Source organism: Panthera tigris, chromosome E3 (assembly GCF_018350195.1).
Source record: "Panthera tigris isolate Pti1 chromosome E3, P.tigris_Pti1_mat1.1, whole genome shotgun sequence".
NCBI lineage: Eukaryota > Metazoa > Chordata > Mammalia > Carnivora > Felidae > Panthera > Panthera tigris.
The window spans coordinates 28,794,205-28,807,427 of NC_056675.1; the positions used below are offsets into that span (position 1 = coordinate 28,794,205).

General features: G+C 48.2%; 1 protein-coding gene across 5 annotated transcripts in view; it reads right to left on the reverse strand.

The window, feature by feature from the left end:
- The window catches only part of NDE1 (nudE neurodevelopment protein 1), a 42,547-nt gene that overhangs the window by 27,007 nt on the left and 2,317 nt on the right, over window positions 1-13,223 (reverse strand). For all 5 annotated transcript variants that reach the window (XM_042972383.1, XM_042972381.1, XM_042972379.1 and 2 more), the window contains exons 2-4: window positions 7,983-8,108; window positions 6,377-6,530; window positions 406-554 (exon numbers count right to left, since the gene is read on the reverse strand). In XM_042972383.1, coding sequence (XP_042828317.1) covers window positions 406-554; window positions 6,377-6,530; window positions 7,983-8,065 — 386 coding nt within the window. In that variant the 5' untranslated portion in view covers window positions 8,066-8,108. The remainder of the gene's footprint in view (window positions 1-405; window positions 555-6,376; window positions 6,531-7,982; window positions 8,109-13,223) is intronic.

Here is a 13,223-nt window from a genome sequence, read left to right on the forward strand (position 1 = left end):
GAAATACTGTTCTTTGAACACGCTTACCTTAGGGCGGTAACGAGCACATGTGTGCCTTTCTGCCTGGAATGTTCTCACCTCATATTCTTCCCCTGGGTAATGCATATACATCCCCCTGGTCTTAGCCTAACTGCCACTTCCACTGGGAAGCCTTGCCTGACATTTACCCACTGATGGTGTAACTAATGTGTCCGCTTACGCACCCCCATCGCACCTGAACTTGTAGCGCTTACTGCTGTCATCAGGTTGCACTGATGTGTCTGTTGTCTGTCTCCTGGACGGTCACTGGCTTGGTGTGGCTCACGGCTGAATCCTCTAGACTCAACACGGTGCTTGGCACCCACGTGCTGGGAGCCAACAGCAGAGAAAAAAGGCTCCCAAACCCGTTTCTCCTTCCCGACGTACCGTTTTGCTCTTTCCAAGTCATCGTTGGCTTGCTCCAGCTCTCTGATGTATTTCTGAAGTTGATCCTTGATTGCTTTGGTCTGGGCGAGGTCATCCTCTAAGGCTGAGATCTGCCGGTGGCCTTCAGAGTGCTGCGTTTCAAACTTGTCCTGAAGATCAAAATCGACCCTGAGTGTGTGATTTAAGACTTCTGATAAACTATGTTTATCTCCCTTCCCTGGCATTGCCTTAAAATACCGAGGATTACTCCTGGACTGTGCCCACTCCTGTTGTCATGGGCGCTGTTGCTTTTAGCTCGTGAGCATCCGTACCTCCCCATGTGCACAGCCCGTCAGCGCCCTGATTTCTTTAAGGGATTTAGCTCCTCCTTAGTATAGGATCTTTATGGGGCCATTCTTCCTATCACTCCCCAAGGTGGCTCCAGACAGCCTCACGGCCACCCACCACAACCAGGGGACAAGCCTAACCTCAGTCAGTAGAACCTTCTCTCCACAGACACGGACTCTGAAGCAAAGGAGGGCAGATGGCAAGAACGGGGCCACCGCTCAAAGCTCTTATGTACCAAGTACTTCCTGCCTCCCAGCCCACTAGCACCTTGCACCACCCTGCCCCCTCCCAAACTTGGTCCCTGCAGCCTCTGGGTAAGAAGCCCCCAACAATCTTCAAAGCCATCATTTTGTTCAAGGGCATCCACACAGCCACAGGAAACCACATAAATGTCTCCAAGCACCATCCACAGGGCAATACAGATCCACCTCACGTGACATCCCTGGATTACATGTAAGGAATCACAACAGCTTTGGTTGCTGCTGCCTCATAACAAGAGCAGAAAACCGTGTGCTTAGTTTGATAACTGTTCTAACTTTATGTCCAGGAGACTCCCCGTGTAGCATGGGGGTTTGAAAGGGATTTGGGGACCTTTGGGGGAGGAAGGGAAGAAGGGAGGGAAGCAAGGAAGCAAGGGAAGGGAAGCAAGCAAACAAAAAAACCCCATGACCTGTTACTTATCACCAAAAGCTGCAAGTTCAGGTGTGATTTGACTAGTGCTTTCCAAGGAAGGGAACAGTCAACTGCAGCAGCTAACATTCATCGCATGCTTACTCTGGGCCAGCTTCTGGGCTCGGGACCGTGCTTACGATGCCTCGCTGAATGCCATTTCAGAGATGTGAAGGGAGCCTACCCCAGTAGCCCAAAGTCAACTGGTAGCAAATGCCTGAGCCTAGATCCAACCTGGGCCACTGGGGCTTGTGCATTTCCTTTTTTCGCCTTTTTTTTTTTTTTTTTATGTTTGTTTATTTTTGAGAGAGAAAAAGAGACAGAGACAGAACATGAGTAGGGGAGAGGAGAGACAGAGGGAGACACAGAATCTGAAACAGGGTCCAGGCTCCGAGCTGTCAGGCCAGAGCCCGATGCGGGACTCAAACTCACAAACTGCAAGATCATGACCTCAGCTGAAGTCAGATGCTTAACAGACCGAGCCAGCCAGGCGCCCTGGGGCTTATGCTTTTAAGGAAACTGTGCTAAGGGCACCACTTACTTCAGCTCAGGTCATGATCTCGAGGTCCATGGGTTTGAGCCCTGGGTTCGGCTCTGTGCTGACAGCTTGTGGCCTGGAGCCTGCTTTGAATTCAGTGTCTCCCTCTCTCTCTCCCTTCCCTCGCTCACGCTCTCTCAAAATAATCAACAAAAAAAATTAAGAACAAAAAACAAACAACTATGCTAAAGCACCCTCAACCATTTCATTACAGGTCATATAGGTACTGTGCACACATGCAGGCTCATGTACATACACATACACATACACACACACACACACATATACATTCTGCTCTGGCTCCTTTCCCAAATTACCTTCCTTCACCAAACACCCTTACTGCTTTCCCTTCATCTACACACAAAAGAAAACACTTCCCATAGGAAAGGCCCAAAGTCAAACTGGCAAGTTTGAACAACAGTCAAACTCTTCTTGACTCAATTGAGTCAACAAAGGCGTTGCTAGAAACAGTCTGGATGCACTGGAGAATGACACAATGGTGCCCAGGCCAGAGAGGCGTGGTGAGAGCCCTGTGAAAGACACACTCCCACAGAACAAGCAGATTATTTACAGGGTGAGGACAAGGAGGCCATTCCACATCCTCATGCTGTCCGGTCCCCTCTGATACTCTGTTTCCTGGCCAGTCCCCTCTGATAGTGTCTCCTGGCCGCAGCAGAGGAAGCATCCCTGCTCAGTCAAGGAGGGGCAGACCAAGACCCACACAGGGGCCAATTCCCAGGCCTGGCTCTCCCGGCCTCACACCCTTTATTTGTGTGCATCTCCAAATAAAACAGGAAGGCATGGGATCCTAGGTCATTAACCTAAATTCAAACACAGGTTCAAGAAGATGCAGTTAACGGGCCTCTCCACCAGCATTCAGATTCAAATGATGTCCTTTGAACTTGCAGACATGAAAAGCTGTTGCTAAATGTTGCGCTTTCATTTGGCACTAATTAAGCGGTCAGTTGATGGAGCCATCAACAGACGCTCTGTTTGATCCCTTACAGGCCTTTACATTCAACTTGTGATGAATAAGCCAGTTGTCAACAAGTCTGACACAGCCAAATACATTCCACTCAGGTGACTGACAAATAGGTGCTGGTGGCAGTTTTCATTTACTTACTTATTTTTTAAAGTAATGTCTACACCCAACGTGGGGTTCGAATTCACTACTCCAAGATGAAGGGTTGCACCCTCAGGGCGCTTGGGGGGCTCAGTTGGTTAAGTGTCCGACTCTTGATTTCGGCTCAGGTCGTGATCTCAAGGTTTTTGAGTTCAAGCCCCACGTCAGGCTTTGTGCCAACAGTGTGGAACCTGCTTAGGTTCCCCTTCCCCTCTCAAAAAATAAATAATTTTTTTTTTTTTTAGTTTATTTAAGACTCGTATGCTCTGACTCGACTGAGCCAGCCAAGTACCCCAAGGCAAGTAAGTATTCTTTATTCCAAGGTATTTCTATTGCTTCTCCTACTCTATGCTCCGTGCCTCATGCATCTGTCATGTGGCTGTCATAAAAATGTCTTCTTGAAGGGGGCGCCTGGGTGGCTCAGTCGGTTGAGTGTCCGACTTCAGCTCAGGTCATGATCTTGTGGTCTGTGGGTTCGAGCCCCACGTCAGGCTCTGTGCTGACAGCTCAGAGCCTGGAGCCTGCTTCAGATTCTGTGTCTCCCTCTCTCTCTGCCCCTCCCCTGCTTATACTGTCTCTCTCTGTCAAAAATAAATAAAACATAAAAAAAAAAAAATTAAGAAAAAAACCAAAACGGCTTCCGCAGGTTCAAGGGCTCAGCCTTAAAACAATTAGTTCATCATTGCTCAGTTAGTCTGCCTCCGTGGAGGGTCTCATTCCTTCTCCCAACTATCATTTATACTGCTGCTGATCTTCCCTCCACACAGCTTCCCACCCCGAGTCCCCTTCAGGCTAAGAGCTATAGTGATCCCTCAGTGCTCATGGCAGGGGTCAAATACTAATGCCTGTAGGGGCCAGGCTGTTTTGAGTTGTGTGGGCCAGGTGTAGGCATAAAGCAAGGGACACTCATTCCTCAGTGTCAGAGACAGAGGTGGGGGACCGTAGTGGGGACTGGGATGGACTGGTGAGCACTCAACCATTACTTGGCTTTTCGATGGCGGGGACGAATGCAGGCCTGGTATGGCCAGATCCGCTGATTCTCAAAGGAAGTCAGAAATCCCAATTTTTATAGGAAGCCTCGCAACTTTGAATACTGATGTCAAACATTTAAAATAAACACTACAGACGTAAGTTTTACTATCAAAAGAATGAACTATAAACAAAACCTCAACTCTAGCTAACACTAACATGCTGAAGTATTTACAGGGAGGTAAATAGGTATCTGCAAATCACTTTGAAATGCATCAGAAAAGTAGACCGAGGGAGGGATAGCTAGGTAATAAGAATCAAGTACAGCAGAGGTTACTGGTAGAGCACAGGTGGTGGATATACAGACGTGTGCTGGAAAATTCTTTCAACCTGGCTGTGTGCATGGAAGCTTTCATAATATACAGAATAAAAAGCCATTGAAGGCTAAGCAAAAACCATGAATGTGCCAGACTGACCTGTAGACGGCCAGCTTGGGGTCTGCGGTCTACAACATACAAGCCTGCACTCCACAGCTCAGCTTCTGAGGACTTCAGGGTCTTTCCTCCGCCCCTCCCCATCCCTCAATCCCCAGTCCATTTTTTGGCCCCACTGTTTCCCATGAACTCATAAAGCCAGGATTCCCAGGTCTGCTTGACATCTGTTCTCGTCTGTGTCTGTGGAAGGTCCAGATTAGCTCTTCCTTAACCCCTCTGCCCCAATCTGCTGGCCACACAAACACAGACGCACACACCCTCTTCTCACCTTCAAACACCAGCTCAAATCCCTCCCAGCAGCTGCGTCTCCATTGCATACAGACCTTTCTGTGTGAAGGATCTCTTGGTCAGTACTACGTCACTGAGTATCTTTTCCCTAGGTGCTTTTTGGAGTTAGGTTTGTCTTCCCCACAAAGCTGCCAGAAGGCTGGGAGCACATCTTCCACTATCCACGACACCTCCCCTAGCAGCTCATCAAAATTTACATGGTGAGCTTTACTAAAAAAAAAAAAAAAAAATACAGGCAGACATGCCTGTGTCCCCCCACCACAGACTTACTGAGACCAGGAATCTCACGGCAGGGGAGGGTTCAGACCTGATACTTACGAAGCTTGCCAGGTGATCCTGCTTATCAGTGAGGGCTGAGAAACTCAGTCTCCGGGGCACAGTGTTAGCGATTATCTGCTAAGCCCTATAGCATGTCCAAAAGGTAGTCTTTACCCTTTAGGCCAGTGGTTTTCCAGATACGTGGCAATGTCTGAAGATATTTTTGGTTGTCATAATCTGGGGCAGAAGGAGCTACTGGCATCCACTGGATGCAGACCAGGGATGCTGTTAAACATCCTACAGTGTGGGGCGCCTGGGTGGCTCCCAACTCTTGATTTTGGCTCAGGCCCTGATCTCATAGTCATGGATGGAGCCCCACATCAGGCTCTGTACTGGCAGCGTGGAGCCTGCTTGGGATTCTCTCTCTCCCTCTCTCTCTGCTCCTCCCCTGTTCTCTCTCTCAAAATAAATAAATAAACTTAAAAGGAAAAAAACAACAACAAAAAAACCATGGGTAGCCTGGGTGGCTCAGTCAGTTAAGCGTCTGACTTTGGCTCAGGTCGTGAGCTCATGGTTAGTGCGTTTGACTCCCGTGTCGGGCTCTGTGCTGACAGCTCAGAGCCTGGAGCCTGCTTTGGATTTTGTGTCTCCCTTTCTCTGTCCCTCCCCTGCCCCTACTCACACTCTCTCTGTCTCTCTCAAAAATAAACATTAAAAAAATTTTTTAAACAAAAAAACCCCCACAAACATCCTACAGTGTAAAACTCAGCCCCCTAAACTGAAAATGACCTGACCTCAAATGTCAGCAGCGTCCAGGCTGAGAAACCTGGTCTCGACTGGCTCTGTCCGACAGAACTTTCTGGAATGATGGAAATATCCTGCACCACTCTGTCCAGTAATGATACCCACTAGACATGCGGCTGTCGTGTAGTTGAAACGTCGCTGATATAACCGAGGAGTTAAATTTGTCCTTATTTTATTTTAACTTAAACATCAGTAGGCATCTAGGGGCTGTCACACCCCCGATCAGCAAATCTAGTGACACTCCATCCTCTCAAAACGTTTTCTTTTGCAGGCCTTGTGGGACTGTGGTAGACACCCAAGAATGGGCCACGGGGACACCTGTGTGATCTGCTCCCACAGAGCTCTGCCCATCGGGGGCAAACAAGCGTTCCACCACCACATCCGCCCAGCAGGCCTAGGGGTGGGAGGGAGCCCGGGGCTGGCAGCGGCCCCTCGCAAGGCAGGGCTCCCTTGTCCAGGCGCACGCCCCACACCCCACACCTGCTGCCCGTTTCCTCTCACCTTGATGGTTTCTAGCTCCAGGCGAAGGCGATTATTTTCCGACAGGAGGTCCCTGTTCCTGGTTTCAATCTGTTGCAGCTGCGTCTCCAGTTCGGCTTCATACTCGCGGCTTCCCTCCTGGAACTCTCGCAGCTCCTCTTGGGTATTTTCGGCCCTACAGAATTCCCGGCCGTGTCAGGGGAAGCGTTTATCGAGCACTTAGAGCTACTGAGGGTTATGCATGGATTAGCTCTTCACTCAACTGAAGCGGAAGCGGAAACTATCACTGACCTCACTTTACAGATAAAGCCAGGCTCAGATAGGCCGACTGACCTGCCTCAAGGTCACACGGGTCAGAAGCAGACCTCAGGCCTGAACCCAGGGGTGCCGGACTCCAAAGCCCATTCACTCTTCACTCATTCTTTCACCATATATATATTTTTTTAACTCAACGTGTGGAAAGTATTCATGGGATTGCACACCCTCTGCAGATTGACTTTTAAGTAGAAACCGGACCTAAGTGCTTCCTTGTCCCACTGGAAGGGGGACAAACACCCAATTCCAGCTTTTCAGTCCTTAAAAGTCAAGCAACACTTTTTTTTTTGGTTTTAAATGCTAAGCCTGAATTATGTTTAAGTTGAATTAAGAGTAAGGAAATTAGGGGCGCTGGGTGGCACACACTTAAGCATCCTACTTTGGCTCAGGTCATGATCTCCTGGCTCGTGAGTTCGAGCCCTGCGGCAGGCCTGGGGCCTGCTTTGCATTCTGTCTCCTGCTCTCTCTGCCCCTCCCCTGCTTGTACACTCTCTCTCTCTCAAATATAAACATTAAAAAAAAAATTAGAGGGGCGCCTGGGTGGCTCAGTCGGTTGGGCGTCCGACTTTGGCTCGGGTCATGATCTCGCGGTCCGTGGGTTCGGGCCCTGTGTCGGGCTCTGTGCTGACGGCTCGGAGCCTGGAGCCTGTTTCAGATTCTGTGTCTCCCTCTTTCTCTGACCCTCCCCTGTTCATACTCTCTCTCTATCTCAAAAATAAATGTTAAAAAAAATTAAAAATAAATAAATAAATAAATAAATAAATAAATAAATAAAATTAGGGAATTAGGGGGACTGGAATAAGACCTCCATACGAAGAGTGTAAGAGCCCATAAGAAATAAAAAGAAGAAATGCTGAACACACACTCTCCTCCCAAATATGGACACAGAATCACTTCTTTCAAATTTAAAATCTCCAACGACCCATTTTGTTAGACACAGGGAGAAGGTCTTTCCTCACACACGGGGGGCTGACCAGCTAAGGCGTCTGGAACCGACAGAGCCCCGCTGGAAAATCAGCAGGGAAGGAACACAGCGGTTTGCTTGGGACCACAGGCTTTGGTGCTCACATCCTAGGCCTGCTCCTTACTGGCCGTGTGACCTTGGTGGACACATTACTTGCCTTCCCTGAGGCTCAGCTTCCTCATCTGTAAAATGGGGTGACAACATGTTTCCTCAAAGGGCCGTTTTGTGATTTAACGGAGAGAATGTATGTCAAGTCCTTCGTAGTGCTTGTGGCCTAAGAGCGACAAAATCAATGGCTGCTGCCACGGTGATGGGGAGAAAAAGCAAGGTGGACTTAGGAAGACTGACCTCTGCTTGTAGGTCATGGCCAGATCTTTCCAGTAGCTTGCTTCTTCCTCCTCAGAGCTGAAAGTCTTTCCCGAGTCCTCCATTGTGGAAACAGAGGAAGGGGTCACTCTTCTTGCAGCATGGTGTCTAGGAGAGAAAAGCTTTAAAATTATTTGCATATCTGGTTCAACAGCAGATGTTTATAAATTTTTTTAATACTTATTCATTTTTAAGAGAGACAGAATGAGCACGGGAGGGCCCGAGGAGGGGGCACAGAATCCGAAGCAGGCTCCAGGCTCCGAGCTGTCAGCACAGAGCCCAACATGGGGCTTGAACTCCCCAGCCACGAGATCATGACCCAAGCCAAAGTCGGACGCTTAACCCAATAGTGGATCTTTAACAGGGAGGAAAAAAAAAATTCCTGAATTTTATGTTGGGTTAAATGATAAAACATTGCCAAAACTTGACATCAAAGGCAGACAAAATCCAGCCCACCCACAGGAAACATTCCACAAATAGACAAAACTACCAAGATTTTATTTATTTCATTCGAGGAGGGGCAAGGAAAAAAAAAAGGAGCTGAGGACATCTCCCAGGGTTCCAGTTTAGACACCCGGTGCCCCCACCATCCTCATCACCAGAGACAAATCCTAAGAGAAGGAATGTCTTTGAGGAGGAGGATAAGGAGCCCAGTTTGGGACACTCTGGGTTTGAGAAGCCTGTGGCACATCTAGAAGCAAGAGTGGATCTGAGACTCTGGGGCGAACCCTGGGCTGACACAAATTTGAGAGTCCTGAGTCTGTAGCTGCTTCTTCCCTTTATCCTGTGATGGAAGCGCCAGACAATCTAGGAAGGACTATTTATGGAACTCTGAGGAATGCCAATGTTTGCCTGGTAGGCAAAGAAAGAAACCGCAATCAAAGGAGACAGCGGAGAAACAGAGGCAAGAACCAGACGGTGAGCTGTCCTGGGAGGACGTGGCGTCTAGGGGAAAGGAGGGAATGTTCCACAGTATCCAAGACGCAACAGAGAGGCTAAGATAAGGGCTGGAAAATATCCAGGAGACTTCGCGAAAGAAACGTCGGTCACCGGTGACGTGGGCAAGGGTAGTTTCAACAGAGGAGGAGGGAGGAGGAATAAACGGGGTGGGATTACCAGGAGGCAAAGAAGAGGAAGTAGAGGGAATTTTGGAGAAGTGGGTGTGAGAAGACAAATGGGAGGGGGGCTGGAGGGTAGGGGGTGGGAATGGGGCCTTGGCTCTGAAGGCTCAGAGAAATGCAGGAGAGGCTAGAGCACAGATCTTTCCCAACAGCTGTCAGGTCACAGACTCCCTGCTGATAGAGCCTCTCCGTGCAAAAGCTTATTCCCTGAACTTATGTAAGGCCCTGAACTTGTCAAAAATGCAAATGAGAGGTCTCCAAGGTCCCTTCCTTCCCTCCAGGGAGCTCTCGGTCTGGTGTGTGTCCTTCAGGACCAAAGAATGAATGCAACCCCTCACTCCGCAAGACATAGCAAGCTGTATTTTTGACTACAAATATGAATCATTCAGCTAAGTAAGTTAGTGTTGGCATGGACAAAATCACCAACTTCTGGATCCCTGGTTTAAAAAAAAAAATCAAACAATCATAATTCTATTTGAGTGCAGCACTTCTTGATAAATAGATTTGTTAGTACCAATATTCACATCTTCTTCGTAATTTCTCTCCCTTCCCTATTCCAGGGACCACATGCTTGTTCCCCACCCCACCCCCACGCCCTTTTGCAGAACAGAGTCTGTCTGAAAGCTTGATGGAAGCACAGAAGCTGGGTAGAACAGAATGCTGTTCATTCGTCTTTGACTTTTTTTTCCAGTCCAGCATTTTTTGTTCCATCTTTCTGTAACAACACCCTTATCTTGGGGAAACCAACCCTATGCTCATTCCAGAGTGATTCAGATGTACTAGATTGACTCAGTATCAGCATCTGGGAGGAGGCACATGATGGAATGGATGTCTCCATCATCAGCCTAATCTCTGCTGAGCCAATGATAGGGGTGGGCCTAACCCAAACTAGGTCAATGATTGGTTCACGGGTGGTCCCAACCCCAACTGAGCCAAAGACAGGGGTGGGCCTAACCCAAGCAGGGCCAATCAGTGTCCAGGCATAGGGCTTTTGCAGAGCCAACGAGAAACACACTCTCCGTGTTAACTAATCTTATTGTGGTAATCAGCTCCCAATACATACATGTATCCACACGTCATGTTACACTAACAGGGGCACCTGGGTGGCTCAGTCGGTTAAGCGTCCAACTCTTGGTTTTGGCTCAGGTCATGAGCTCATGGTTGGTGGTTCTGAGCCTTGTATCAAGCTTCACGCTAACAGTACAGAGCCTGCCTGGGATTCTCTCTCAAAATAAATAAACTTTTAAAAAAAGAAAAAACCAAATCATCATGCTATATACCTTAAACTTACACAACGTTATACATCAATTATATCTCCATAGAGCTGGGAGGAACAAAGACAGACATTCTTTCCACTAGGGTAAGGCAGTAGGAGGTAAGCCTGGAGTCGTCCGCGGTCATTCCTCCACCACAAAGGAGGGGTCGGCCAGAGAATGAAGCCAAGACCGAGGAAAGCAAGGCCAACAGGTGGAGATACTGGGTCCTGATGACATCATTTGAACACCTGGACCCAGTCATACCTGATTTAAGGTTATGACAGATGACCAACTCCCTTTCTTGAATGTGCCAGTTAGGGTTGGATTGTTGCCACAAGAATCCTAATGAAGGTAAGTAGTGAACAATCTTGTTCATTGGAAGTAAAAGGAATAGAGCAGCTGGAGTGTAAATGACAGTAATTAACGTGGCAATGGGTGAGGGTAAACTTAGGTCTGGTAGGTACTCCCTGCTGGAGCCCTAAGCTCTAATAAGCCCAGATCTCATCTAATACCAAGGCACAGACCAGTGCCGACAATGTCAAGAGCCCGCGCGAGTGAGCAGCGTGTGGCCACTGATTATCTTACTGAGGACAGCCTCAAATGCGTGGCACGGGGGTCTGTGTAGTAGGGCAAGAAAGTGAGGAACAAGGAACAATGGATGTAGGCGGACTTTTCCCGCTGTTTGGAAAAACAACATGTCCAATATTCAATGTAATTAGTTCGTGCATACTTCTCTAAACGTTCTCTACCCCAGACCCCAATCATTAGCTTACATTCAAGCCACGTTGCCTTCTTTCTGTTCCTTGAACATACCTCGCTTGCTCCCACCTCAGGGCCTTTGCACTTGTTATTCTCTGCCTGGAATGCTTCTCCCTCAGATCTATGCCCAGGTGTCCCTCTTATCATTCAGATCTCAGCTGAACCGCCTTCCCCGAAGAGACCTTATTTTGATGTCCCACCTAATACCCCCTCCAGCCCTTCTCTCTTATATTAACCTCTGCTTTATATCATCATTTTGAGTTTTGTTTTTGTTCATCTTCCCCCACGGGAATACCAGTTGTTGAGCACAGGGGCCTTCTCTGTCTTGCTTTTTTATCCCAATGCCTAGAAGAGTGCCTGGCATGTAACAGGCACTCAATAAATGCTTGTGGAATGGTACTAGCAGGAAGAGGATGTCAGGTGAAGGAAAGGCAGGAAGCCAGAAAGCTCTCTAGACCAGTTTATGGCTGACATCTGTAAATCCTTAAGATGCTCGTTAGGATGGGGAAAGCTCCACTCTCCCTCAGCACCTGAGTGGCATCTCTTTAGCGGGAAGGATCTGGGGGAGAAGATACCACGTTGGAAACTACCCCCTTCCCGGGTTTACTAGAGGAGTATCTCATACTGGAGTTTAATAACCTTCATCCTGAACTCTTATGACAGATGAGTTTTAGGGAGAAAAAGCTTCCTAAAACATTTACTATAGCCGGTGAGAACTAAAACTGAATCCTCAGGAAGGGACTTCGAGATGTTTTAAGAGGTATTTCCACTGTGAGAGAGGCTCTAATTACAACCATGCTGATGGGAAAGCTCTGGTTTTGTTTTTTTTATTAAAAAAAAATTTAACGTTTTGTTTCTTTTTGAGAGACAGAGCACCAGCAGGGGAGGGGCTGAGAGAGAGGGAGACAAGGAATCTGAAGCAGGCTCCAAGCTGTCAGCACAGAGCCCGATGAGGGGCTCGAATCCACGAACTGCAAGATCATGACCTGACCCCAGGTCGGACGCTTCACCTACTGAGCCAGCCAGGTGCCCCTGGTTTTGGACTTCAGAGCGAGGGCAGGGGAAGCTAAGCAGAGACCTGAGCTCCTACCGGAGCCTGCACAATCTGTAACTAATTCAACTCAAGGACCAAAACCACAGGCCTGGCATTTCAACCAGAAACCCCTGCACTGGAATAACAATCCTTAGGGAAGAGGAAAAACATGTTATAGAGGAAGAAGTAACAGCTGAACCTCAGTTTGCTATGCAATAACGACCTTAAAAAGAGGTATGATTTTTGAAACGTCTCACATTCTAATGCGCATTATTCTCTGCCATGGAAAGCAAGTAAGAGGACTCACAAAGACTTCCTTCTCCCGGCATAATTTCCTCAAGTGTATCACCAGCTTCTATTAGCCGTGTGCTGGGCACCTAGGAAGTTATCTTCAAGTTTATGCTCTTTAAGCCGTTCGACTGCAAGAGTAAGCAAGTCAGTCTCTTGGGTTCTTAGGACCAGGAACTGGAGCAGAGACATGGCATACCCTGGCCATCTCCACAGGCACGAGCAAATGGCAGAGGCACCCCAAACCCAAGTGCAAGTTGGGGGAGGGTGTTGTCTTTGAATCCCAGTTCAAGATCTCCTCGGGGTTGCAAACAGGCTAATGAGAGGTCAGATTCACCCGTTTCATCTGGCCCACACAGTCTTTTAAAAGGCGCTGTGGCAGGCAGCTGTTAACGCTGGGTCTCAGTATATACAACTCTGTAGCCACTAGCTTGAAAGATGAGTGAGTGCTCCTGCCTTTCTTCCTTTTGTGCTACAAGTGTTACGGGCCTTCTGCCTCCCGGCTTGTGCTCTCAACACACCATTGTGCCACCGTGTCCCAGCAGCTCTGTGGACAAACCTAATGGGCACCTCAAAAGTATATGCTACGGTATGCAAGGGGGAACAAGCTGGGAGCAAGAAGCTAGAAAAGCATACATTCTCTACTTGGCATCGCTTAGATCTCCTACTCCTACAAAAATGTGTTTCCGCAAGCTGAAAACATACTTGAGACACACATACCTTTGATTTCAAAACCCTAGAAAACACAAAGCAATGTCCCTTGGCT